This window comes from Stegostoma tigrinum, chromosome 4 (genome assembly GCF_030684315.1).
Source record: "Stegostoma tigrinum isolate sSteTig4 chromosome 4, sSteTig4.hap1, whole genome shotgun sequence".
NCBI lineage: Eukaryota > Metazoa > Chordata > Chondrichthyes > Orectolobiformes > Stegostomatidae > Stegostoma > Stegostoma tigrinum.
Window position 1 is genome coordinate 97,683,351 of NC_081357.1, and position 25,568 is coordinate 97,708,918.

At 41.4% G+C, this 25,568-nt stretch overlaps 1 protein-coding gene across 6 annotated transcripts in view; it reads right to left on the minus strand.

The window, feature by feature from the left end:
- The window catches only part of LOC125452648 (signal-induced proliferation-associated 1-like protein 2), a 548,569-nt gene that overhangs the window by 264,005 nt on the left and 258,996 nt on the right, over positions 1-25,568 (minus strand). For all 6 annotated transcript variants that reach the window (XM_059645560.1, XM_059645563.1, XM_059645558.1 and 3 more), the window contains 2 exons: positions 15,988-16,162; positions 14,804-14,907 (listed from right to left, as the gene is read on the minus strand). In XM_059645560.1, the coding sequence (XP_059501543.1) occupies positions 14,804-14,907; positions 15,988-16,162 (279 nt within the window). The remainder of the gene's footprint in view (positions 1-14,803; positions 14,908-15,987; positions 16,163-25,568) is intronic.

Consider the following 25,568-nt stretch of genomic DNA (forward strand, 5'->3'; position numbering starts at 1 on the left):
TCAAATGAGCCAAGAAAGATATTACAACTCATCGGGATTTTGAATTGGTCTGTAACATTCCATTACAGAGAAGTGGTGGAACTTCATTTTTGCTACAAGGTAAACAAAAGAGATCAATGTAGATTCACAAAATCCTGAGTGGGAGCAAGGAAACAATATCTGGGATTAATGCAACACTAAAGCGAAACATTTGTTAGATGTCAGGTGAAGAGCACATCGGAGAATGCCACTCCTAATGGACACTTTCCAGATGTTCTTTGTATGGAGCCTATGGAAAACAATGGTTGAAGTAACGAGAGGATTTCCCTCCCCTTCACTCACTCACCACCAGCACCCTTTAATAGTAGCTGCAGTAACAAGCACAACCGAAGAATCAATAATGATTGGTTGAAGATTTTAGGCTTCCATCATCAAAACAGTGGGTTGAAGTACTGCACTACTTTATGGTATCATGAAACCAATTTTATGATAGTATCACAAAAGAAAAAAAAAGTGAGCAGTTAATTTAATGAATTATTTTCATTTTCAAGGGTGATGCTTCCAGAATTTAAGCATTCTTGGAAGATTACTACCAGTTCATCTGATATCTCTGCAGCTATCTTTTAATATCCTAAGATTCATCCTATTAGGTTCAGTGGATTTATTGATTTTAGCCCCATTAGTTTCTCTAACACCTCTTCCTCCAGTGGTATTTATTTCCTTTCCTTCCCTTGCCCTTGATTACTTAGCAATTTTGGAATGTGACTGGTGTCTTCCACTATGAAGACTGAGGCAAATATTTATTTCACTCCAGTCATTTCCTGGGTGCCCATTATTATTTCTCCAGCCTCATTCTCTAAGGGGCCTATGTTATCTTTGGCTTCTATTTTATTTTATATATTTAAAGAGGTTTTTGATGTCCATCTTGATATTACTTGCAAGTTTACTCTGAAAGTTTATATTCTCCCTCTATTACTTTTATGAATAACTTTTGTTGGCTTTTAAAAACTCTCTCAATCTTCTGGCTTATCATTCAGCTTTATCACATTTTCTTTCAATCCGATGCTACCCTCAACCTCACCAGTTAACCATGATTGGCTTAATCACTTGCCTATAACCTTCATTCTCACTGAGATACATCTTTGCTGTGATCGATTTGGCCTGTCATTTTTCCTCAACTGTCCTCACTGCTAAACTCCTTTCTTAGCCTATTCCAGCTAGATCTGCCCTCATTTCTTTGTAATTACATTTTTCTAACCTTAACACATTTGTTTCCGACCTATGTTTAGATTAGATTAGGTTAGATTCTCTACAGTGTGGAAACAGGCCCTTCGGCCCAACAAGTCCGCACCGCCCTTGAAGCATCCCACCCAGACCCATTCCCCTATAACCCACACAACCCTGAACATTATGGGTAATTTAGCATGGCCAATCCACCAAGCCTGCACATCTTTGGACTGTGGGAGGAAACCAGAGCACCCGGAGGAAATCCATGCAGACACATACCTAACTCTCAAAACAGAATGCTAATTTCTATCACGTTACGGTCACTGTTTTCTAGGGAATCTTTTAGTCTGACATCATTTTATTACATTTGCTTCAAAGCAAACACCAGAATCAAAACAGTCTGATCCCTGGCTTAACTGACAATATCTTGTTCAAGGATAACAAGGTGTAGACTGGATGAACACAGCAAGCCAAGCAGCATCATAGGAGCAGGAAGGCTGACGGTCGGGCCTAGACCCTGCAAGGTCTAGGCCTTAAACATCCCAAGCTCCAAGATGATTAAATACACCCAAGAATAATGTAATTTGATTTTTATATGCCTCATTAACTCCTGATTTATTCTCTGGCTCACCAAACAGCTACTGTTAGGATACCTAGAGACTCCTCCTAATGTCTTCTTTCCTTTTCATTTTTTTATCTCTGTCCACATGGCTTCAGTCTTCCAATCCAAGATCCTTTATCATACTTATTTCACCCTACACTAATAATGCTATTCTGCCATCTTTTCCTCCTTCCTGTACTTATGCTTCAAGGGCGGTGTGGCTTTGTTGGGCCGAAGGGCCTGTTTCCACACTGTAGGGAATCTAATCTAATCTTATCTAAACTTAGGTCGGAAACAAATGTATTCAGGTTTATTTAATTCTTAGCTTTGATCCCCTTGAAACTGTCCTAAGTAATGGTTATATTATCCTACCTATGGACCTACACTTCTACTATTTATGAATTTATTTTGCTCCAAATACCACACGTTTAAGTAAAAAACTATTTTACCTTTTTACAATTTTTCCCTTTGACCCTGTTTACTGCTATTTTTCAGTATTTGTAAACTTTGTCCCTTCATGCCCCACTCTGGATATTGTTATCCAAATAGCTGCCAACCTCCACCCCCTCACTGCTTATAATTAGTTCAAAGCCCTCTCTACACCTCTAGTCATTTGATTTGCCAGAACACTGGTCCCAGAACTGATCAAGAAAAGCCTGTCCCACCAGAACAGCTCCCCTTTTCCCCAATCCTGGTGCCAGTGCCCCGTCCAGAAACCCATTCCACGCATACAATCCTTGAGCCACACATCTAACTCTTTGACTTTATTTATCATATGTCAGTTTGCTTATGGCTTAGGTATTAATCCCAAGATTATTACACTGGAGGTTCTTCTTATCAATTTAGCTCCCAACTACGCAAAACCCTTGAGCAGAACCTCCTAGCTATTGTGATCGATGTTGCTGGCACCAAAGCCAACATTAACCCCGGTAGTGGGCAAGCACTGCAGCTTTCGGGGCTTCTGGTCACAGCTGCAGAGATCTCCCTAATGACACTGTACCCTACCTAGATTCTTAGCTCGTACCCACTCCCCCCACCCCCACCACCACTTGAATTGCTCCCTATACCAAGTTGTCCTGCACAGTTTGCTCATCTCAATCTGGTAGATGCAGAAAGGTTGTTTTCCTGTTATGACAAGTCTAGAAGCAGAGGGCATAATCTCAGAGTAAGGGGTCAAACCGTTAAGCCAGATGAATTAGAATTTTTTTTTAGAATTAGAAACCCTACTGTGTGGAAACAGGCCCTTCGGCCCAGCAAGTCCACACCAAACCTCAGAACATCCCACCCAGACCCATCTCCCTATAACCCACCTAATCTACACCTCCCTGAAACTATGGGGAATTTTGCATGGCCAATCCACCTACCCTGCACATCTTTGGGCTATGGGGGGAAACCAGAGCACCCGGAGAAAACCCACGTAGACACAGGGAAAATGTGCAAACTCCACACAGACAATTGCCTGAGGCTGGAATCGAACCTGGGTCCCTGGTGCTGTGAAGCAGCAGTGCTAACCACTGAGCCACCGTGTCGCCCTGAAGAGGATTTTTTTTCAGTCAGAGGGCTGTAAATCTGCAGAATGATTTACCGCGCAGGGCTGTTGAGGCTGGGTCATTAAATATATCCAAGGATGAGACAGACAGACTTTTATCAATAAGGGAATCAGGGTTATAGCGAAAGAGCAGGAATGCAGAGTGGTGGATTATCAGATCAGCCACAGACGTTGAATGGCAGAGCAGACTTCATGGGCTGAATGGGATACGTCTGCTCCTGCCACATAGTCTTAACCTCCCTGCTGACTCCACTCTTGTCAGCACAGCTGCAAGAACCTTATAAATTTCTAGCCTTCATATACCAGCATGCACAGGATATGATAGCATTGAATGATATATTGTTCAGCTTCAGCTAATACAATAGGCTTGCTTTTCAATTCAGGGTCTGGAACAAGATACCACAACTGCATTGTTTACATGACAATTTTCAAATGCAAATACCCTAACTGAGCTGGTCCTCAGCTGAGCCGCCAATTAGCAATGCCAGGCATTATCAAAAGGTAGGAATAACCTGCAGGGCACAAATGTTATAGGCAGATGACAGCCATGATGGGGTCTGTTGCTGCTTTGCAGAGAGGAAGAAGCCAGCAGCCTCAACACAAAGAAGTGGCCAAATCGCCAAAATGAGATAATGCATTCAATTCAGTGCTAGTTCTCCCAGAGTTTGCCATCATTTTAAAAAAAGAGACCTCTATCTTCTGTTGCTTTAAGTAATAATAGCTAAATACAAACAAATTGAATATTGCCTTCTTGCCCTCCTGATCTATTAACAAGTTCTTTCAGTAGAGCAAGAGGCCATTAATTAGAGACCAATAGGTTCCCTGTTCTGCCCATCCTACACTCCATTTGAAAGTATCGTTGCATTCAGAAGCAGTAGGATAGTAGCGAGTTTTGAGAAGATTTGTAGCTCAGGCTGAGTTTCTGGATGTGAGTTTGCTTACTGAGCTGGAAGGTTAGTTTTCAGACGTTTCGTCACCATTCTAGGTAACATCATCAGTGAGCCTCCAATGAAGCTTCGTCGGAGGCTCACTGATGATGTTACCTAGAATGGTGACAAAATGTCTGAAAACTAACCTTCCAGCTCAGCGAGCAAACTCACATCCAGCAGTAGGATACTGTACACAACTTTCAAATCTCAGCCACAGATGTTCCCACCCCCAGTGGCAATCAAAAGTCTGGTTCAATCTATTTCCTAACATGTCAACTGCCTGCTTTACTTTAAAAAAAACAGCATTTCCTGACAAAAACCTGCAGGTTTTAAAATTCTGTCTCATGAACACCGTGGCAACATTATGTGATTCTTCATGTGATTCTCCCTTCAGGAGACAGTCAAATGAAGGTGGAGTTTATATATTTTGTATATAGTGTGTATTTTAATGGAATGAATTAAAGCTCTGGTGGGCATCAATCACTTAGTAAGATCCATTAAAAGCAAAGAAAACCCCACAAGATGCAGAGGTATGGAGAATAATCTCATTGTTAGTAACCACAAGGTTAATTTCACATTAACATTACTTTTAAAAAAGTAAGAAACACAGATATAAAATCTGTGGTGAACTTAAGAAAAAAATATCCCTCATGTGGTTCTGCCTGGCAATTTAGTGATACAGTGCAGTAAATAGGTTTCCTAAAACTTCTCTGCACATTGTAACCAAAAAAAAACACAACTGCAACGCGTGAGTACGATGTTATTATGGGCTGAATCTGGCATTTCTTTTAAACTAAGTGTCGGTGGGCGGCACGGCGGCTCAGTGGTTAGCACTGCTACCTCACAGTACCAGGGACCCGGGTTCTATTCCACCTGTGGGTGACTGTCTGAGTAGAGTTTGCACATTCTCCCCGTGTCTGCGTGGGTTTCCTCCGGGTGCTCCAGTTTCCACCCACAATCCAAAGATATGCAGGGTAGGTGGATCGGCGATGCTAAATTGCCTGTAGTGTTCAGGTGTCTGGGTTATAGGGGAATGGGTCTGGATGGGATGCTTCAAGGGGCGGTGTGGACTTGTTGGGCCGAAGGGCTTGTTTCCAAACTGTAGGGAATCTAATCTAATCAAATCAGTTTTTCTGAGTTTCATGGAGGAATTTACTCCATGAGACCTAGCAGGTTTTTCTACCAAACCTTACCATACCAGCCTCAGGCTCATTGTCTACCTACCTTTTCCATTTGGTGTTTCTCTTGGCCAACTCTAGCCCCATTTTATCATTTTACCCCAGTCATACTGGGAAAAACTTGCCACTGATGGAATATTCTGCAGTGGACGAGCATCTCTATTGCTAGTGCCCATTTTTAAAAGGCTGTTGTGCCCCTGAACAGGCACTGTTACTCTGAAGCTGCCCTGCACAGTCCTTAACATTTGTCCCAGAAACGGTAGAGAAGAGAAAAGTGGTGCTCTGCTTTGTGGTCACAGACTTTGAGGTCCTGACAAACAGGATGGTGCCGAGCAGGGATGTCCTCTTCCTGCAGGACTGGCAGAGGACACCACAAAATCAGGCCATGTCAGCCTGGGCCGAGGCTGTCACTCAGTCTCAGCCATCTGGAGAAATGCATGGAAATACACTCAGTTCTGCCATAAGGCGTTTTCCCGCAGTGCGTATTGGCTATAACCCAACTAACGAATAGGGGAACACTATTTTTAAAAACACGAACTTGCGTTGGCTATACCGCAATTCCATTGGTGCACAGAGGAGTATGCGTCAACACCACATTACTGTTTCAAGAGCTTTGCCCTGAGCACGTGCAATGTTAGCGCTGAAAGACTCTCCGCACTGCCATGACATGATCATTTTGCGATTGTTTAACAACAGAGCAACATCAAAACCTCCTCTCCATCAAGTTATCTTGACATTTTTTCAAGGTAATGTGTTAAATTTACTTTTATTTCATTACTAGATATGAATTAAACATTTATTTAAACTGGGCTATTCTTTGTGCTAGGTTTTTGATTGATTTTTGAGCTATTTTGAGAATTGTTTTTTGGTGGTCTGTCCCAACCCCACTTTTCCCATCGGCCCTCTTAATTCTATCACACAATTGTCTATAATGATATTGCATAGGAATGCAACTATTGCATTATTGCAGAACCGACTGTACAGGAAAAAGCACAATGACTTTCCTCATTCCAGTAAAACAAGTGCCAATGTTGTCGCCCTAATACTTCACACTCACTCATCTGTTAGTATTCCACCTCCATTCAAGGCTCAAGCTCTACTACACTCTCACTACTGCCTGCAACATCCTCACTCGTTGTCAACCACATGAACTGCTAACAGCATTAGCACTGCATGCCCTCTGCATTGCCTACCCACTTTCTCAGGACACCACTCCCCCATACCAAAAGGAACTGCTATGTTACTTGTTTAAACCTCCAATAACTTTGGCCCCTCTCTCATTCCTGGAGATAAACTGCAATTATAGGGCAGGAAGAATCAAAAAGGGTGATCAGCTGCCCAACATTTGGGTCCTCACCCCTTACGAGGAGGGAAACTGACTATGACAACCCCAAGCAGATGACGCTGCCTAAGCTCTGGACTTGTATCAGAGGCTGCCATTGACTTACTGTGCTGGGACCTCCTGATCAACAGTTATCCCCCTTGACCAAGGGCTGCTGACAAACTTCCTTCATTTATGTCTGTGCTAAACAGCACAGCAATACAGCAGTATTGAGACCTTGTCTCTTAGGCTGAGAGGCAAAGCACAAAAAGACAAGACAAGGCAATGCAGGACAGAGAAGCTGTGGGCATCCGGGAGTGCAAAACATTTTGCTGCAGCATTACAACAATACTTGCTGATACAGACTGAGGTACAGCATTGAAGAGTAGAAACAGACTGTAAGTAGACGGGAGATGTACCATGAGAGTTTTTAAAAGGCTGACACATGTTGGATACTAATGTCTGAAGACATTGATGTGCACATAGTTGAGTCCTGGGGCATGCCCTGAGATGTTGTTATGTGGTATCTGACATGGAGGTCCTTTAGAGCAAGTAAAGTAGTCAGTCATCTGTTGTGACTTCCACGTTGAGAATTCTCGGCCCCTAGTTTGCTCGTGGTTGATGTTATGATGGATAGCTGCATATTAATGAGGTGAGATAGGCAGTTAATAGGGTTGTTAACTAGCAATAATCCCCTTAATAGGCAATTTACTACTGCCTAGCGAGAATCTTGTGTTAACACTCAAGATAGTTAAAAGACGCAGAGTTGCATCAGACACCAATATTGGTCTTGCTGGGCTCCTTAACACTTTATAACATTTCTCACCATAGCCTATGACAAACAGCCCCCGATAAGATTCTGCCTAACATGTATCTTTTTCCAGTTTACAATTCAAGATTTTATTTGAATTGCTTTTTAGCTAAATTCAAGGAATCTCATCCAATACAAGCTCTTAGAAGCCCAGAAAAGATCTTACAGCAAACCTTGAAAAGAATCAATGAGATGATCCAGTTGTAAACAAATTAAAAATTAATAAAAAACCAACATTATGCATGCAGGGTTACAAAGGGAAGAATTTATACTTGTAAAATTGTATTGAATTTTAAAGGTATCACGAAACTTTCCAAGAAGAATTATTTTGAACTTGCACATAACCTTCCAGCTGACCCCAAATGGCTAGAAATTTCAAAGAACAGATTTTTCTAAGTCCTGATTCTCAGACATATCTTAGCATCAGCTACAGACTTGAAAGATTACCTTGTTAATCTGCTTCATTGCCCAGATGCAGTTTAAGCAGTCCTTCCTTGTTGGGAAAAACAACAGAGTGAGGAAACCAGATTGAACACTTTGCCAGGAAACTCTCCCATTTACATGATAAATGTTTTTCCTATCCCAATTTATTTTTGGACAATTTCACTATTTTACAAAAGTCTCTATTGAACCATGCCTCTAATTTATCTAGAGATGTCACTGTTAAATTTATTTTCTACTATTTGCTGATGTATAACTACATGCCCGATGCTGTCGAAATGACAGCAAACAGAATTTTCTCAGAAGTTAAACATTTTCTCAAGGTGCAGCACTGAATGATTGTAATGATATCAGTGTTCAGCAAGTCAAATTAGAAGATCATGTAAACTTGGCTTATACTTATCTTGGCTTTAGCAGCTTGACCTGTTTGAATTAGATAAACTGTTAGGAAGATTCAATAGGATAGATACAGGAAAAATATTTCCTTCATTGAAGGAGTCAAAAATGACAGAACATCAGTAAGGTGGTAGTATTGTGGTAATGTCAATGGACAAATGACAGATATTAATATTCTGGGGACATGTGTTGGAATCCAATCACAGCAGAAGATGAATTATGAATTCAATAACAATCTGGAGCTTCAAAAAAAGCTAGCCTAATGGCAACTGTGTAAACACTGTTGACAGTTGTAAAATCCCATTTGGTTAATTAATGTCCTTTAGGGAAGGAAATCCGTTGTCCTTAGCAATGAGAAAAAAAGAACTTATAGCCATTTCACCATATACACGAGGATTCCATTTTTGAGAAACCCGCGTATGATAAAATTTGCATTAAAAATGTCAAAAATCAGTTAAGTGGTTCAAAACATCATGGATACATGTTTTTGCCCACGGATGTTGATTTTTGTTCTTACGTATTTTTGGTACAGATAGGCGATGGTGAATACAAAGGTTTACTGGTACATTTCTATGGCAGCATACATAATCTCAACATGTCAAAGTACTTCACAATTGATGCTACACTTTTTGAAGTGAAATCACTCGCACTGTTCTTCAGAGTTTAGCAACTGACTGAAAAGGCAGTCTGGCTCACAAATGAAACCTGCAAGTTTGGATTGCTACTTCCAAACAATCCTATTAACTGAAGAATGAAATAATATAGAGGAATCCTAGCTCGAAAAATAAAATGAAACATGCCAACATTTTTGCACAAAAGCAGTTAGCTCGCCAGACTGGTTAGTGGGTTGCATAGGAGGGCAGGCTAAATATTTCAACATATGTTTCTCAGCAGTTTAATGTGAGGCCGAACCATTAGTTTGTCATATATAAATTACCCAGCTTCAGCAGGTAAAATTTTGTGATATTCAAAGATATAAAGAAATGTCTGAACCATTTCACCAAAAAATTTACAGCCTCAACTCATTTGTAAAATAACTGCCTAATAGAAATCCAAAAGCATACCTAGTTATCTCAGTAACATGCATTTCAAGGTTAATCAACAATAAAGAATGAAAAGACACAGGCCCCTTTCACCACACACCATACTTTGTTTTTAAAATTGGAAGACATTGTTTTAAAGAACAGCATTTGAATGAAAACCTATGAATACTGGACCAGAATTAAAAAGGTATTTTTAATGAAAAGTTTATATTTTATTTGACATCACCCAGGTGGTTTTAAATAACAAAAATAACACTTTCAAAACTAAAATTTAAGCTTTAGAAAGACTTTGACCAAGTTATCTAGTTAGTATCATTCTACCAGTTGGGTTATAAACTTGGGAAGTTACTTGGGCTCATGTGGAAAGAATCCTGACTTTGAGTACAGGCCTGTAACTCCAATTTACACCAGTGAATCAAGCAAGGTTAGCCAGTCATTTCCTGACTTGTGCAGCATTCTAGGACCTGTTCATTTGTTACCGAGACAGCCTCAATGATTTGATTTTCTTTGAAAATATTAATTGTGAATTGCATGTTTTACATTCATTGAAAATCAAAACTACATTAATAAAATGATAATGTGACTCAGAGAGGGGGACTGGTGCCACTACACAGGAGGTGACATAAATATTTAAATAACTATTTTAAATGAAGAGGCCAATGTTTCCACCATGGGTGCTACAATTTAGCTCTACAGAAGCTTAGAACTTTTAATCAGGTAAATCCATAGCTTGGTTAGTTCAAAACTAACAGCTTCAGTTACATCATTACCCAATGCATTATCCTGAACTGTGTTACTAAATAAAGGAAGTGGTGTGAATACACTTCATTTCCCTCCTACTGATGTCCTTAAACAGTCAGGCTGTTCAGCAGCATTCACACCCTGAACATCTATCAATGCCAAAGAAACAAATAGAAAATTGATTTCAAACATGTTTGAATGCAGCCCACAAAAGGAATTTTATGGTCAATTCCCTCTTGACCCACATACATTTCTACAATACAGAATTTATTTAAAACAAGAATAAATTCTCACGAAGTTCTGTTGACATATTAATGAGAAAGAATTTAAGTCTCCTACCCTTTACCTCCCAACATCATGGCACTAGATTTAACAAGTATCTAAAAGGTGGCAATAAAAACATGCACAAAGTACGGAGCTAGAAAATCTCTACATGCTGACAACCTACTGAACCCCTGCACAGCAACAGCATGAATTTATACAGTGCCCTTAATGTAGTAAAGCATACCAATACCCTCAGACAAAATCTGACACTGAGCTGTAAAATGAGGTATCAGAACTGATGACCAGACGGAAAAGCGATTTAGGGTGGCAAGAGGGTTAGAGTGTGGTTTCCAAGCCTGGAGAGCTGATAACACTGCCACTGTGAAACCTGGAAATATGGAACGGACCAGAGTGGAGGAGAGGGGTTCTAAGAGGGCTGTACATACTAGAGAGCCCTTTACACATTTAGTTCATAGCCAGCTGAACCTTATACAATGACCAAAAAACACACTAGTGGCAAAATCCAAGGGTCAGACTCCCTACCTTCTATTAGCAAATAAATATTGAGGATATTATGAGCAAAATTAAATGATGGGGAGGAGATATACGGAAATCACAATAGAGAACTACAGCACAGATCGAGTATGCAATACCAGTAAATTCTCCCAATTAGATTAAAATTAAGAGTAGATTAGCATATATTAATAATTCATCAGTTCTAATTTCAGATGTATTTTATTCGAAATGTTCAAAAAATTTATTAAACATTGGGTGCACTTTGTAATGGCATTACATATGCACTATGCAATGCTATGTTTTGTCATGTGTGCACTGCCCTGAAAGTAGGTCCTTGACTCGTTTTCTGCTAATGCTTCATCCTAAACTGCTTGCTGGCATTTTTATTGTCAATGGTATTTTGCCACTGTCTTCCACTTTCAGGGCAAGGTTCCAAATGTATCTCAGCTGGAATGAGAATTGAAAAGGGATTGTACTATTGTATTATTCTCAGCCATTAACCCACAGAGTTACCTGAATTGCAACACTGTATTCCCTTCCAAAGAGTAGGGTGCCTCTAGTATATTTATTCATTGCATATTAGGTAACAAATTTTCTAATCAAGAATATATCTAAAACCACCTGTTGGAATATTCTATTATATAATCCCAAGGCTATCTATGCACATACACACGTTTTGTTTTGTTTTGTATTACCCTACGATGTGCAGGTTCAAATTAGGGAAAGGTAGTAAGTGAAGCAAGACAAAAGGATAAGGTATTAGAATTTAAAAAGTTTAATATATATTTAAAAAAACAGACATCCATGCTCTCATGGGTACGAGTACGAGAGGTGGAATTTTCCCTTTTCAGTTTAAGTATCTTGTTCAGTGAGACTCATTGCAACTAATTTACTATGGCTTGGAGCAACTATTCTCATCCAGCCTTCTACTCTTCACCTCATTAGTTACACAATCAACCTCTTGGGGAATCATACGACTGTAAAGGCACAAGTGTTTACCACTGCTGGGTTCTTCCAGTTTTCATGGTGCTGGCGCCATATTTAAAGCCCATCTCCAAGCTGCACATCAAACCAGAGGCTGCAAGTCAGCGACAGACTCTCATCCTATGGTGTTTGAGCATCTATTCAATACAAGGGCCCGAAGAAAAGAAAGTTTTTTCCCTATTTTGTGGTCAAGGACCTGGAGACGTTGTGCACATGGTAGAAAGGAGGGCAGTCCTTTTTCCAGCTAAGTGCCACAGCCACAAGAGGACACTCTAGGCCAAAGCAGCTTGGACACAAATTGCAACCTAGATCAGCACTGTATTCTTAGTAAAGTGGGACACCCAGCAGCACAGGAAGAAGGGTCAATGATCTTCTGCACTCCACAAGGCTAGGTGCCACCATCTCGCTCTGCTACCTCTCATTCAAAAAAAAACACTCACTCTAAATCTGCCACTGTGCACACATCTCACCAAGGCTCCTGGATTATAACTCTTAGTATTAAATGCATAATTTCCACTCAATAGCATTTACTCATCTCATCCTCCCAAACTATTCAACCTTCTTGCTCACTCATACATGCTCGTAGAGGACACAATTTTTACTACCTCCCCTGTTTATGTATCACCATGCTCTTTCATACTCTCCTCCACTTATTTTCTGGAAGAAAAATCTGGCACAGTGAACTCTCCACAGCTCTTGCTCTCTTTTGACTTGTGGTCATTTTTTTGAAGCATGGTGTTTGCTGCAGATGTGGCACTGAAGTAGCATGGAGCCACAGAGTGACATAGCCACCAGCCTTGAATGGTCAGTGCTCCCCACGATCATCAACTGTCTCCTTCTCCCTCTGCACTGAAAAGCAATGCAAGCTATAGGGGCCAGCAGCTTGAATTTGAGTAAAAACTATTTGTGTTAAGAAAGCAATTTAGCCACAGAAGCTGGCAGCCCATATGTCAGTGAATGGGCACTAATAAAGCAATTTGACGTATACACGGGCTTTCAGTCTCCAAGTGCAGGCAGAGAACAAGAGCATTAAGAAAACAACCAAGGCCCATAGGATGGATTCTTTGTACAGCAAACTTTGTTTTAATCAGCAATTTCAATAAAATGGCAAAAATTATTTATCTCAAATACTGCAAAGCTTACTGTATTACTCTGTCGAATTGTTCACGTTTTTATAATTTTTTTTACCTCACAGTAAATATATTTGTTGCTCAATTGAATGTCCACACAAAGTATCAACAGTTGATTCAATTTCAAATCAATTTCTCCTCAAATACTGTGATGTCCAAGTAGTTAGTTTAGGGAAGGAGTGCGATGGTTATCTTCGAGCAAGTTTTATTTAAAGCAAAGTTGCATTATTATTTAAGTGATTTAGGCTGTAAATAAAGTACAACAGTGATATGTATATCTTCTGCATTACATTTGTTACTTAGTCTGTGTTTTTACATTGATCATGTGGACCTCTTGATGATCCAGAATATTTGATTAACCAGCACATTCTTGGTCCCACAGGTACCAGTTAATAAAAAAGTTTGTTGTAATTGCTTGAGATGTTTGAGTGCTTGTGCACAAAGTGACTGGGCAGTAGCAAGTGAGTCACAGGTGACCCTGAGTTTCAAAGAAAAGTTTTGAAAGGTGTGAGTGGTTTGAAGGCAAGCATGATGATGTGGCAATGCTTGCAGTTTGCTGATGCTGGCCTATGTGGATGAAGGGTTGAGATGGAGAGAGCCCATGGTGCTTGCAGGAACACCATTGTGAAGATGCAGTTAGATTATGGCTAGGACAGGAATTCAATGAGTTACAGCCACTAGATACCCACACTGATGACAGAATTTGTGCCAAGTTTCTCAAGGAAGGAGAGGGTTGGAAATTAAAATAAGGCTGGTTGAGAGGTTAATGAGATGCAAATTCATGGAAACAAGGCTGCTACTCAATGGTGAGATTCTGAACTTGATAGTTAAAACGTGAGGGGAAAATCAGAATTCTTTCTCCAGATTGAGATTCTGTCTTTGTTGATTTTCTGAGTATATGTTCCCTTCTTACTATTGTTCACATTGCACCAGGGAGGGAAATATTAGGAAGAGTAAGGGTGGGTCAAGACAGGATGAGGCATATCTTTAGTTGGAATTATTGCTGTCAAATCCAATGCAAAATGCATGCCTTTGCATTATCTTTATCCAAAAAAAGTTGAGTATCACTAAATTAGGAAGCACTGAAGTCAAGTTCCTCACCCTGCCTCCTCTTATTCACTTTAAAGTTAAGTTTACTAGTTATCAGGGATGGCTGATTCTTTTTCTCCCTCCCTAGCTTAGCCCTTAAAACTGGCTAATTCAACATAGGCCAAGAAGCAATCTCAATTCTTTTAGTTTGCAGTATTTAACTAGATTAGATTAGCTATTAGGAGACCTACAAAATGTACAAATTAAAATACGATTACATATTCTTGCAGCAGACCTCAAATACAGAGCAGTGCAAAGAATCAGGCAGAAGATGCAATGAGGAATTTGTACATTTTAGATCTAACACTACTGAGTACCTAATTTGTCTAAAACATCTGTACTAAACTTTTGCTATCTATAAAACTATATGGAAAAAAACAAGATTATATCACGATTAACTGGTCATTAATACAGATGTTGTAATGACTTAAAACAATTTTTAATACTAACATTTACGCCAACCAAAATTTAATAGAGAAAAAGACAGACCACAATTATTGCATCCAAATGCTGGCAACAAGAAAATATTCCACCATGTTCAATCGTTGTAAGATTAGTGATTTTCTCTACTGATGCTATGTTTGAGTTCAGAGTCTTATTGTACCTGTTGCCTATTGTTGGGTGTGTATGGAAGCATCGTTGACACATGGAACATGATTTCATAATCCTTGTACGTAGTATACAGAGAATGAGTTCCTGTGGAGTCAGCTGAAACATAAAAATAAAGCATAATATACAAACATTTTGAAAAGAATAGAAAGAACAAGCAATAACTACTTTTCCAAAGAACACTTTTTGGGGAGGAAAGAATGTTCAAGAAGTCAAATGATGGTAGCAATGGGTGTTGAAATGTTCCCATTTCTAAACAAAGTATAACACTGACAGGAGAAAAATTAATTATCTTTAACTCAAAACATTTATGAACCTGAATAATGGAAGACAGAAGTATGCTATTGGACTGCTCCCGTTGCAATCATAGAAAAAGCTGGAAAAACTCAGCAGGTCTGGAAGAATCTGTGCAGAGAAAGCAGAGTCAAAATTTCAGGTCAAATGACCTTTCTTCAGAACTGATTGCAGGTAGAAAAAGGTGGTATACATGCCAAAGACGGAGGAGCAGGGGTAAAGGAATAAACAATAGGTGGAGATGGGGCCTAGATGGAGAATAGCAGTTAGGCAGGCATGGATCATGGCGAACTTTGGAGAAAGAAAAGCTGATAATGGGGACCATTAATGGGTGAAAATGGGTTGATGTGAAGAAAGCAGCCCATCTGATCACAAGGCCTGGTGAATGGGGGTTAGGATAAGGACACTGGAGAAAGTGCTCTGAAGGTTACAGGATCTCCAAGCAGAAAAAAAGAAATGCTGTTCTTCCAGCTTGTGCTGAGCTTTGCTGAAGCACTGTAGCAAGCCTGGTTTAGAGATGTTGGTCAGGGACCATGGTGGTGTATTGAAGTGGCAGGCAAGAGGAAGCACCTTCCATACTAAGAATGTTCAGGTAGAAATCTGTAGGTTATTAACAACTGAAAATGCCTAAACTCTGCATTTTGAGACATTCATGTAAGATAACTTCATAGCTCACAACAATGACCTGGGATAAATCAAAAGAAAGAAAATTTCTCTGGATTTGAGATGCTGTAGAGATCATGTTGGGGAATAGATTGAAAGTTTATTTTGCTTGGTATTTTCAGATTTCTCCTTTTAACTATGTTCTACATTTGGATAACTTTGTGTTTCTGTCTTTTGTATGAGGAGGGTCATAAATTAAAAATAAGAGAAGTAACAGCTTACTTTTGTTATCCAGCTGTGCTCTGTACTTGTTGAAGCCCTTCAATCTCACTCTGTGGCCAAGGAGATCAAGGAACTCTTCAAACACTGGGCCTCCTGTCTCATTGTTATACATCTCCTCTTCAGTGCTTTGGCCTGCTTTACAGTACAGGACACCAACTTTATGCTGGAAGCTCAGCTGAAACAAAGTAATCTTTTTTTAACAAACCACTACAAAGCACATGATAACAGGATTGTTAAATTTAATCACATAAAATCTCTTCTGGCCTCAAATTTCATATTTTATCTTCATTCATTAAAAAAAAGAGTCTTGGTTTGATTGCATCCCAATGTAGCATGTTCAACTTTCCGCCAATCTATTCAAACGCATCCACAACTCAAGATCTAAATTTGCTGGTTGTGTGAAAATGGAAAGAAAAACTTGCATTTTTATCTCATCTTTCTGGATATTTATGTAGACATTTCTGAAGCATAGTCACTATTCTGATGTGAGAAACACAGCAATTAATTTGTTTTTACAGCAAAGTCCCACAACAATACGATAATGATTTTTTTTTAGTAAACTTGAGGGATAAATATTAAAACAGGACTTCAGAGAAATCCCCAACTCTCTTTCAACAGTACTATGGGATGATTGGTGATCATCTGAGAGACATACGATGACACAGATTAAAATTACGTGCAAACAAAAGCATCATGGACAGTGCAGCACTCCCACAATTTGCAATGGAAGCAATGACCTAGAATTTTGAAGTTACATCTCTGGAATAGGGTTTGAACTGTCAATCATCTATTTCAGAGAACAAAGTGCTACTCTCTGAGCAATGGCTGCCATTTCAATGTAAACTGTCTCAGTACCTAACCTTTAGTTGCTTGGACAAAGTGCCTAAATCTGACATTTTCATGTAAACACAACAGTCATGGTAAAACTAGGAAAGGTTGCATTCTACAGCAGCATATCAGTTCAGAAACACCTTGCTTGCTAAAATTCTCTCTATCTTCTAGGGAAGGATAATTATGCCTGTGGAATTCTCTCCCTAGTGGAAAATTTATTTCAATAGTTCAATCATGTGCATCTACTATCAATCATGGATTCCATCTGCAAAAATATTCAGCATACCTAACTTTATTCTAATCAAGTAGTATTTACTACATTGACAATATTGCAACAAACTAACTACCTTAGAGTATTGGCTGAATTTGGAAGATCTATTATAGCCATATGATCATTCTATACAGACTTTAGTCTATTTCTAGTTGAGTTTTTGTAGCCCAGAGAAATAACTGAAGCTTGTACACATTTAAACTCATCTGTAATTGCGCTTGAGAAGTTATTTTATATTTTGAGTATAATGTAATCGGCCAAAGACAGACCAGAGAAGAAGCAATTGCGGTTATGAGCTGACAGCTGCATAATAATATTTTGCACAAATGTAGACGTATATCTTGTTTGTGGAATTGCCATGTATGTCAATATATCCATCAATACATACTATAGCATGCTATACATACCATACATACTATAAAATTCCATCCCTGTAAATTCTAAATTAATTCTCTAGAGTTAGTGAAATGCACAGATGAGGTCAAACTACAGCTAAAACAAAGCTCTGTAAATCACAAATGTAATGGAAGTCTGCTCCCAAATTCAAAATTTTAATGTACATAGATGGGACCTTTCACACACAAAGGATTTTTCATTTTAAAACTTGTATCTATACTGCACCTTCAATTTATTTCAATATTCTGAGGTGCTTCATTATCAGTGCCACAGCCGCAGTCCAAGAGTGAGAGTCAACCCTCAAAACTGACCTAAGTAATTGAGTCTAAATTTGAATAATGAAGCAAAATCTGACATCAAGACACAAAAGGAGGTATTAGAGCAATTAAGCAAAGGTTAGCCAAAGAAGTCGGTTTTAAGAAACATCTTAAAATAGAACATTGGGGTATAGAGGCTTAGAGAAGGAATTCTAGAGCTTTAGAATGATGAAACAATTAAGATAGAAATTGATTTGTGGGAGAAATTGATTTGTGAGAGCATTTGATTTTTCAAGCACTAAGTCACTGACCTTGCAGTTACCTAGAACATGGGGAAACCACCCTACTATTATTGAACAGTAAATTTAATGAGTTAGTTTACAATGCCTCATGTACACATTACACTAGAGGAAGGTGCAACACTCCGAATGCTTGCATGTTCAATTAAACCTGTTGGACCTGGTGTCATGTGATTTTTGATCAAGTGTACTCATGTAATATGTTTTATTTAGTTCCTCGTTTACTGAATGCTTTTCACCCAGAGACTACACTTGTTCCCAACTCTCAGTGAAAAACACCATGGAATACTTACTTATCTCACTCCACATACCTCCTCACTGTCTGAATCCTGTTCACCTGAAGACTAAATGCCACAGGAGATCAACTTATGATAGGTAAAATAACTCTCCAGCAGATAAGCACTCCAAGAGCAAAAGAGTCAGCCCTCAAAACTGAATCAATTAGTTAAGCCTAAATTTGCATGACTGAAAACTAAGTTTCCATTAGTGGATAATAAAATGTGAGGCTGGATGAACACAGCAGGCCAAGCAGCATCTCAGGAGCACAAAAGCTGACGTTTCGGGCCTAGACCCTTCATCAGAGAGGGGGATGGGGGGAGGGAACTGGAATAAATAGGGAGAGAGGGGGAGGCGGACCGAAGATGGAGAGTAAAGAAGATAGGTGGAGAGAGTGTAGGTGGGGAGGTAGGGAGGGGATAGGTCAGTCCAGGGAAGACGGACAGGTCAAGGAGGTGGGATGAGGTTAGTAGGTAGCTGGGGGTGCGGCTTGGGGTGGGAGGAAGGGATGGGTGAGAGGAAGAACCGGTTAGGGAGGCAGAGACAGGTTGGACTGGTTTTGGGATGCAGTGGGTGGGGGGGAAGAGCTGGGCTGGTTGTGTGGTGCAGTGGGGGGAGGGGATGAACTGGGCTGGTTTAGGGATGCAGTGGGGGAAGGGGAGATTTTGAAACTGGTGAAGTCCACATTGATACCATATGGCTGCAGGGTTCCCAGGCGGAATATGAGTTGCTGTTCCTGCAACCTTCGGGTGGCATCATTGTGGCAGTGCAGGAGGCCCATGATGGACATGTCATCAAGAGAATGGGAGGGGGAGTGGAAATGGTTTGCGACTGGGAGGTGCAGTACAGGGACGTCCAGTCCCTGTACACCTGCATTCCGCATGGAGATGGCCTCAAGGCCCTCCGCTTCTTCCTGTCCCGCAGGCCCGACCAGGCCCCCTCCACCGACACTCTCATCCGCCTAGCGGAACTCGTCCTCACACTCAACAACTTCTCTTTTGACTCCTCCCACTTCCTACAGACTAAGGGGGTGGCCATGGGCACCCGCATGGGCCCCAGCTATGCCTGCCTCTTTGTAGGTTACGTGGAACAGTCCATCTTCCGCACCTACACAGGCCCCAAACCCCACCTCTTCCTCCGGTACATTGATGACTGTATCGGCGCCGCCTCTTGCTCCCCAGAGGAGCTCGAACAGTTCATCCACTTCACCAACACCTTCCACCCCAACCTTCAGTTCACCTGGGCCATCTCCAGCACATCCCTCACCTTCCTGGACCTCTCAGTCTCCATCTCAGGCAACCAGCTTGTAACTGATGTCCATTTCAAGCCCACCGACTCCCACAGCTACCTAGAATACACCTCCTCCCACCCACCCTCCTGCAAAAATTCCATCCCCTATTCCCAATTCCTCCGCCTCCGCCGCATCTGCTCCCACGATAAGACATTCCACTCCCGCACATCCCAGATGTCCAAGTTCTTTAAGGACCGCAACTTCCCCCCCACGGTGATTGAGAACGCCCTTGACCGCGTCTCCCGCATTTCCCGCGACACATCCCTCACACCCCGCCCCCGCCACAACCGCCCCAAGAGGATCCCCCTCGTTCTCACACACCACCCTACCAACCTCCGGATACAACGCATTATCCTCCGACACTTCCGCCATTTACAATCCGACCCCACCACCCAAGACATTTTTCCATCCCCACCCCTGTCTGCTTTCCGGAGAGACCACTCTCTCCGTGACTCCCTTGTTCGCTCCACACTGCCCTCCAACCCCACCACACCCGGCACCTTCCCCTGCAACCGCAGGAAATGCTACACTTGTCCCCACACCTCCTCCCTCACCCCCATCCCAGGCCCCAAGATGACATTCCACATTAAGCAGAGGTTCACCTGCACATCTGCCAATGTGATATACTGCATCCACTGTACCCGGTGCGGCTTTCTCTACATTGGGGAAACCAAGCGGAGGCTTGGGGACCGCTTTGCAGAACACCTCCGCTCAGTTCGCAACAAACAACTGCACCTCCCAGTCGCAAACCATTTCCACTCCCCCTCCCATTCTCTTGATGACATGTCCATCACGGGCCTCCTGCACTGCCACAATGATGCCACCCGAAGGTTGCAGGAACAGCAACTCATATTCCGCCTGGGAACCCTGCAGCCATATGGTATCAATGTGGACTTCACCAGTTTCAAAATCTCCCCTTCCCCCACTGCATCCCTAAACCAGCCCAGTTCATCCCCTCCCCCCACTGCACCACACAACCAGCCCAGCTCTTCCCCCCCACCCACTGCATCCCAAAACCAGTCCAACCTGTCTCTGCCTCCCTAACCGGTTCTTCCTCTCACCCATCCCTTCCTCCCACCCCAAGCCGCACCCCCAGCTACCTACTAACCTCATCCCACCTCCTTGACCTGTCCGTCTTCCCTGGACTGACCTATCCCCTCCCTACCTCCCCACCTACACTCTCTCCACCTATCTTCTTTACTCTCCATCTTCGGTCCGCCTCCCCCTCTCTCCCTATTTATTCCAGTTCCCTCCCCCCATCCCCCTCTCTGATGAAGGGTCTAGGCCCGAAACGTCAGCTTTTGTGCTCCTGAGATGCTGCTTGGCCTGCTGTGTTCATCCAGCCTCACATTTTATTATCTTGGAATCTCCAGCATCTGCAGTTCCCATTATCTCTGAGGTTGTAGACTTGCTCGCTGAGTGGTGTGTTTGATTGCAGACGTTTTGTTGCCCTGCTGGGTAATATCATTACTGCACCTCCAGTGAAGCGTTGGTTTCTGTCCATCTTGTTATTTATATACCTTGATTTGCTTGGGTGGTTGACATCACCTCCGGATCTGTTTTTTAGCGACTTGAATATCGGGTCCAGTTCAACAGGTTTGTTGACGGAGTTCTGGTTGGAATGCCAGGCCTCCAGGAATTCCTTGGCATGTCTCTGTTTGGCATGTGCTATTATGGATGTGTTGTCCCAGTTGAAGTTGTGCCCTTCTTTTTTCATGTGTTTTGAAACCAGTGAGAGTTGGCCGTGTCTCTTGGTGCCTAGCTGGTATTCATGTATCCTTATCGTCAGTTTTCTCCAAGTTTGGCCGATGTAATGTTTCTCACAGTCCTTGCATGGTATTTTGTATATTATATTAGTGTTATTGGCTGTGGGTATGGGGTCCTTCTCAATTGTCAGTGGCTGTCACAGGGTGGTTGGTGGTTTGTGGGCTACCCTGATACCTAGGGGTCTGAGCAGTCTTGTGTTCATCTTTGATATGCCTCAATGTATACAAAACAGCATGCAAGGACTGTGAGAGACATTACATGAACCAAACTCGAAGAAAACTGACAATAAGGATGCATGAACACCAGCTAGCCACCAAGAGACATGACCAATTCTCACTGGTCTCACTACACACAAAGAAGGACATGAATTCGACTGGGGCAAAGACATCCATAATAGCACAAGTTAAATGGAGACAGGCCAGAGAATTCCTGGAGGTCTGGCATTCCAAATGGAACTCCATCAACAAACACATTGAACTGAACCCTGTATACAAACCACCAAAAAACAGAACTGGAAGTGATGCCAACCACCCCAGCAAACAGAGGCGTACAAATAACGAGCGGGACAGAACACCGATGCTTCACCGGAGATGCACTGACGATGTTACCGAGCAGGGTAACAAAATGTCTATAACCAAATCCATCGGCTTGGCGAGCAAGTCTACAACCTCATCCACAACCAGGAGCTACAAATCTTTTCAAAATATGTGGCTTACAGCATAGAATTCAACAAAAGTATAAGGAAGAGAACAAGAAATGTGCCTTAACGGTGTACAATATTAGTGTTAAAGAGCAAAACTTTCATAATCAATTATCTGAAAGTGTACTGAATATTTATTAATCTATATACAGGAAGGTATTCATGAAACTTATCCAATGGGTTAAGGCTATATTAAATTTTCACGAAGTTTAGGCTTCAAATGAAGTACTTGAGTTCTCTCAGCAATGCTCACTTCACATGCTTCAATTGGCTGTCTGAGCCTTTGATCTTTCACACACGAAATAAACTTGCCTTTAGGATTAAATCATATCAGTTTGTAGATTTATGTTCAAATTCATGAAGATCTTTTCTGGCCATTAAATATTAAGGAATGACCTATCACTAAAATCCTAAAAAGACAACTTATTGAGTCATCAGATACAGTAGAGACTGGGTGCAGACATCATAAATAAATGAACAATTAGGATTTGCTGTTGACATAATCATTAATGAAGACAAAATACATGCGCTGTGGTCAAGAAGTCCAACTCAATGGAGATGACGGGAACTTGTTCACGCCATGTAGAAGCAGTCAATGACAGAGTGCTGTTTAAGACTCAGCACTTTGTTTATGACTAGACAGCAGCTTCAAACATCCAACTGAATAGCAACAGTAGGAGGCCACTTGAGACTGCCCTGCCATTTGATAAGATCAGGTTGCTCCAATTGCAGCCTCAACTCCAATTTTCCTGTATTTCCCCCATACCCTTTGTGCTCCTCATCAACTGAAACTCTAACACAGCTTAAAAATACCAATGATTGCCTCTATTTCTCTTTTGGGGAAGTGCTCTACACTCTAACGACCGTCCAAAATAAAAGTTTCTTCACATCTCCATTTTAAACAGGACACTACATTTTAGACAAAAAATGCTGAAAATCACAGCAGGGCAGGCAGCATCCATGGAGAAACAGCAAACTAATTTTTTTAAGTCTCGTGGCTCTTCACCAAGACATTAGCTTGCTCTCTCTCCGTAGATGCTACCAGACTCACTGCGATTTCCAGCGTTTTTTCCGAGAATATTCTTAAGAGTCCTGTTTTTTGTTTTAAAAAGAATTGAAATGCCGGATGTTTATTATCAGAATAAGGCCACAAAACTCCATGGTTTTGAACAAATAAAATAAATTATATAAATTTAGAAAAGTAAAACAATACGTTCACATGAATTTTTATTCAACATCCACAATTAACACCAAGAAAATATGGATTAATAAACTGTGATGAAACACCTTACAGAACATTTCAAATAGCAGGCAAGATCAAAATAAGTTCCACGGATTTCTCTGCACCCCAGCCAGACATTAGGTACACTACAGGTCACCAAACTTAAGATTACCTTTGTGATGGGAGCAAAGCTATCAAATCTTCATGTTGAACAATTTAGACTCGGACGTGCTTCAAAAGCACCTCCAACTCAAACTGGTTCAACCACTATCCATGTCCTGGTAACTCTGTATCTTAAGAATGTTTTTGTCTGGCATAATTCCAGCTTCTTACAAAACAAATAACTTCACCAGGGTAGAGCTCCCATTGAACTTGCGTGAGCTCCCAGACTCAATCTACTGCTCTTGCTTTCCAGTTGATCTTACTACTTCTCACACTGCATCCCATTATTTTGGCTGTGCTACACAACAGTGTGTAAACACGGGTGGCTATTTTCAAACCCAATCTTCTCTGTGGTGGTGTTACACACTGCTAGAGCAGGTGGAGCTTGAACCTTGGTTTCTTAGCTCAGAGGTAAGGACAGTACCACTGTGCCACAAAAGCCTTACAAACGCAGTCAGCTCCCCTCGCAGTCAGCTCCTTGCTCACCTGTCAACTACTCAATTTCTTTGCTAGGCCACAACGCCCTGAGCATCATAGTGCTGTACTACAATATTTAATTACTTGCACAATTTTAACCATCTAACTCCTTTGAGTAGAACCCTACCGCGCAAGCGCCATCACTTATATCAACATAACAGAGCTAGCAAACAACAGCGCTACAGCAACATGAAGTCACCTTCTCTGACACTCTCACTGCTCCTCATTGACCCTTGACCAAATCTGAGTGAACCTTTTAACAAAAAACTAATAACGAGCTTTGTTCCTAGGATCAAATATTAATAACATTTAGATATTTTGTGCCAGGAATGTTACAAACGTACTAGCTTATAATGCGCAAACAGATACAAAAAATGTATTTTATCACAACTTTGCCACAATCTCTTTCAGCGTCCACCCTATAAAATATCTCCCAGGATCTTACGTCACAATGAAATCATCTCTTTTTCTTTCAAATTCCAATAGCCACTGGCCCAACCTTTCTTCATAAGTAACTTCCCCTTTGTACCAGGAATTAGTATAGGTATATTTTTAGGTATATTTTCATTTATGCCTCAACAAATGTAGCAAAACCTCCCTTCTTTTATATTCCATTCCACTTACAATAACAACATTGATTACGAAGGGAAATGCAATCGCTGTGCTTGCCAAATGCAAAAAGGAACATCTCCAGATCAATATCAACTGATTCAGATAACTTGGTCAACATGAACATAAACATTCTGCCTTTCTATATCTAAAAACACAATAACCAAATTCACAAAATGAAACAGAGTCAACTATTTGGAGCCCTGTCAGCTCAGCTGGTGATCCTGTGGTACAGATAATGGCCTTCAGGACAGTCTCAGCACATGTACTGGCTGAGGTTTCTCTTGGGTACTGCCTCCTCGGAATTTCACACAGTGATGTCAGAGTATAAGTAATAATTAGGAGGAAAAGGACAATGAACAGAGAGTGACATCGTTAAAATGAAAGGAAATATGCCTCATATGGAACGAAAACAACACACATACACAAACTCACACACACTCACACCTCTACGCTCACACACCCACACACACATACACACACACCAACACCTACTCACACATGCACCCAAACACACACTCCCACCCACCCACACACCCACGCCTTCTCTCTGTCACACCAATGCACACACACACGCCTTCTCCCTGACACACACATGCAGACACACACGCCCCTTCTCTCTCTCTCTCACACACACACACGCCCCTTCTCTCTCTCACACACACACACATGCCCCTTCTCTCTCTCTCTCTCTCTCTCTCACACACACACACACACCCCTCCTCACTCTCACACACACACACACACGCACACACCCCTCCTCTCACACACACACACCCCTTCTCTCTCTCTCTCTCACACACACCCCTTCTCTCTCACACACACACACACCCCTTCGCTCTCACACACACACACACACACACACACACAAACACACCCCTTCTCTCTATCTCACACACACACAACCCTTCTCTCTCTAAAACACACACACCGCTTCTCTCTCTCTCGCACACACACACACCTTCTCTCTCTCATACACACACACCCCTTCTCTCTCACACACACACACCCCTTCTCTCTCAC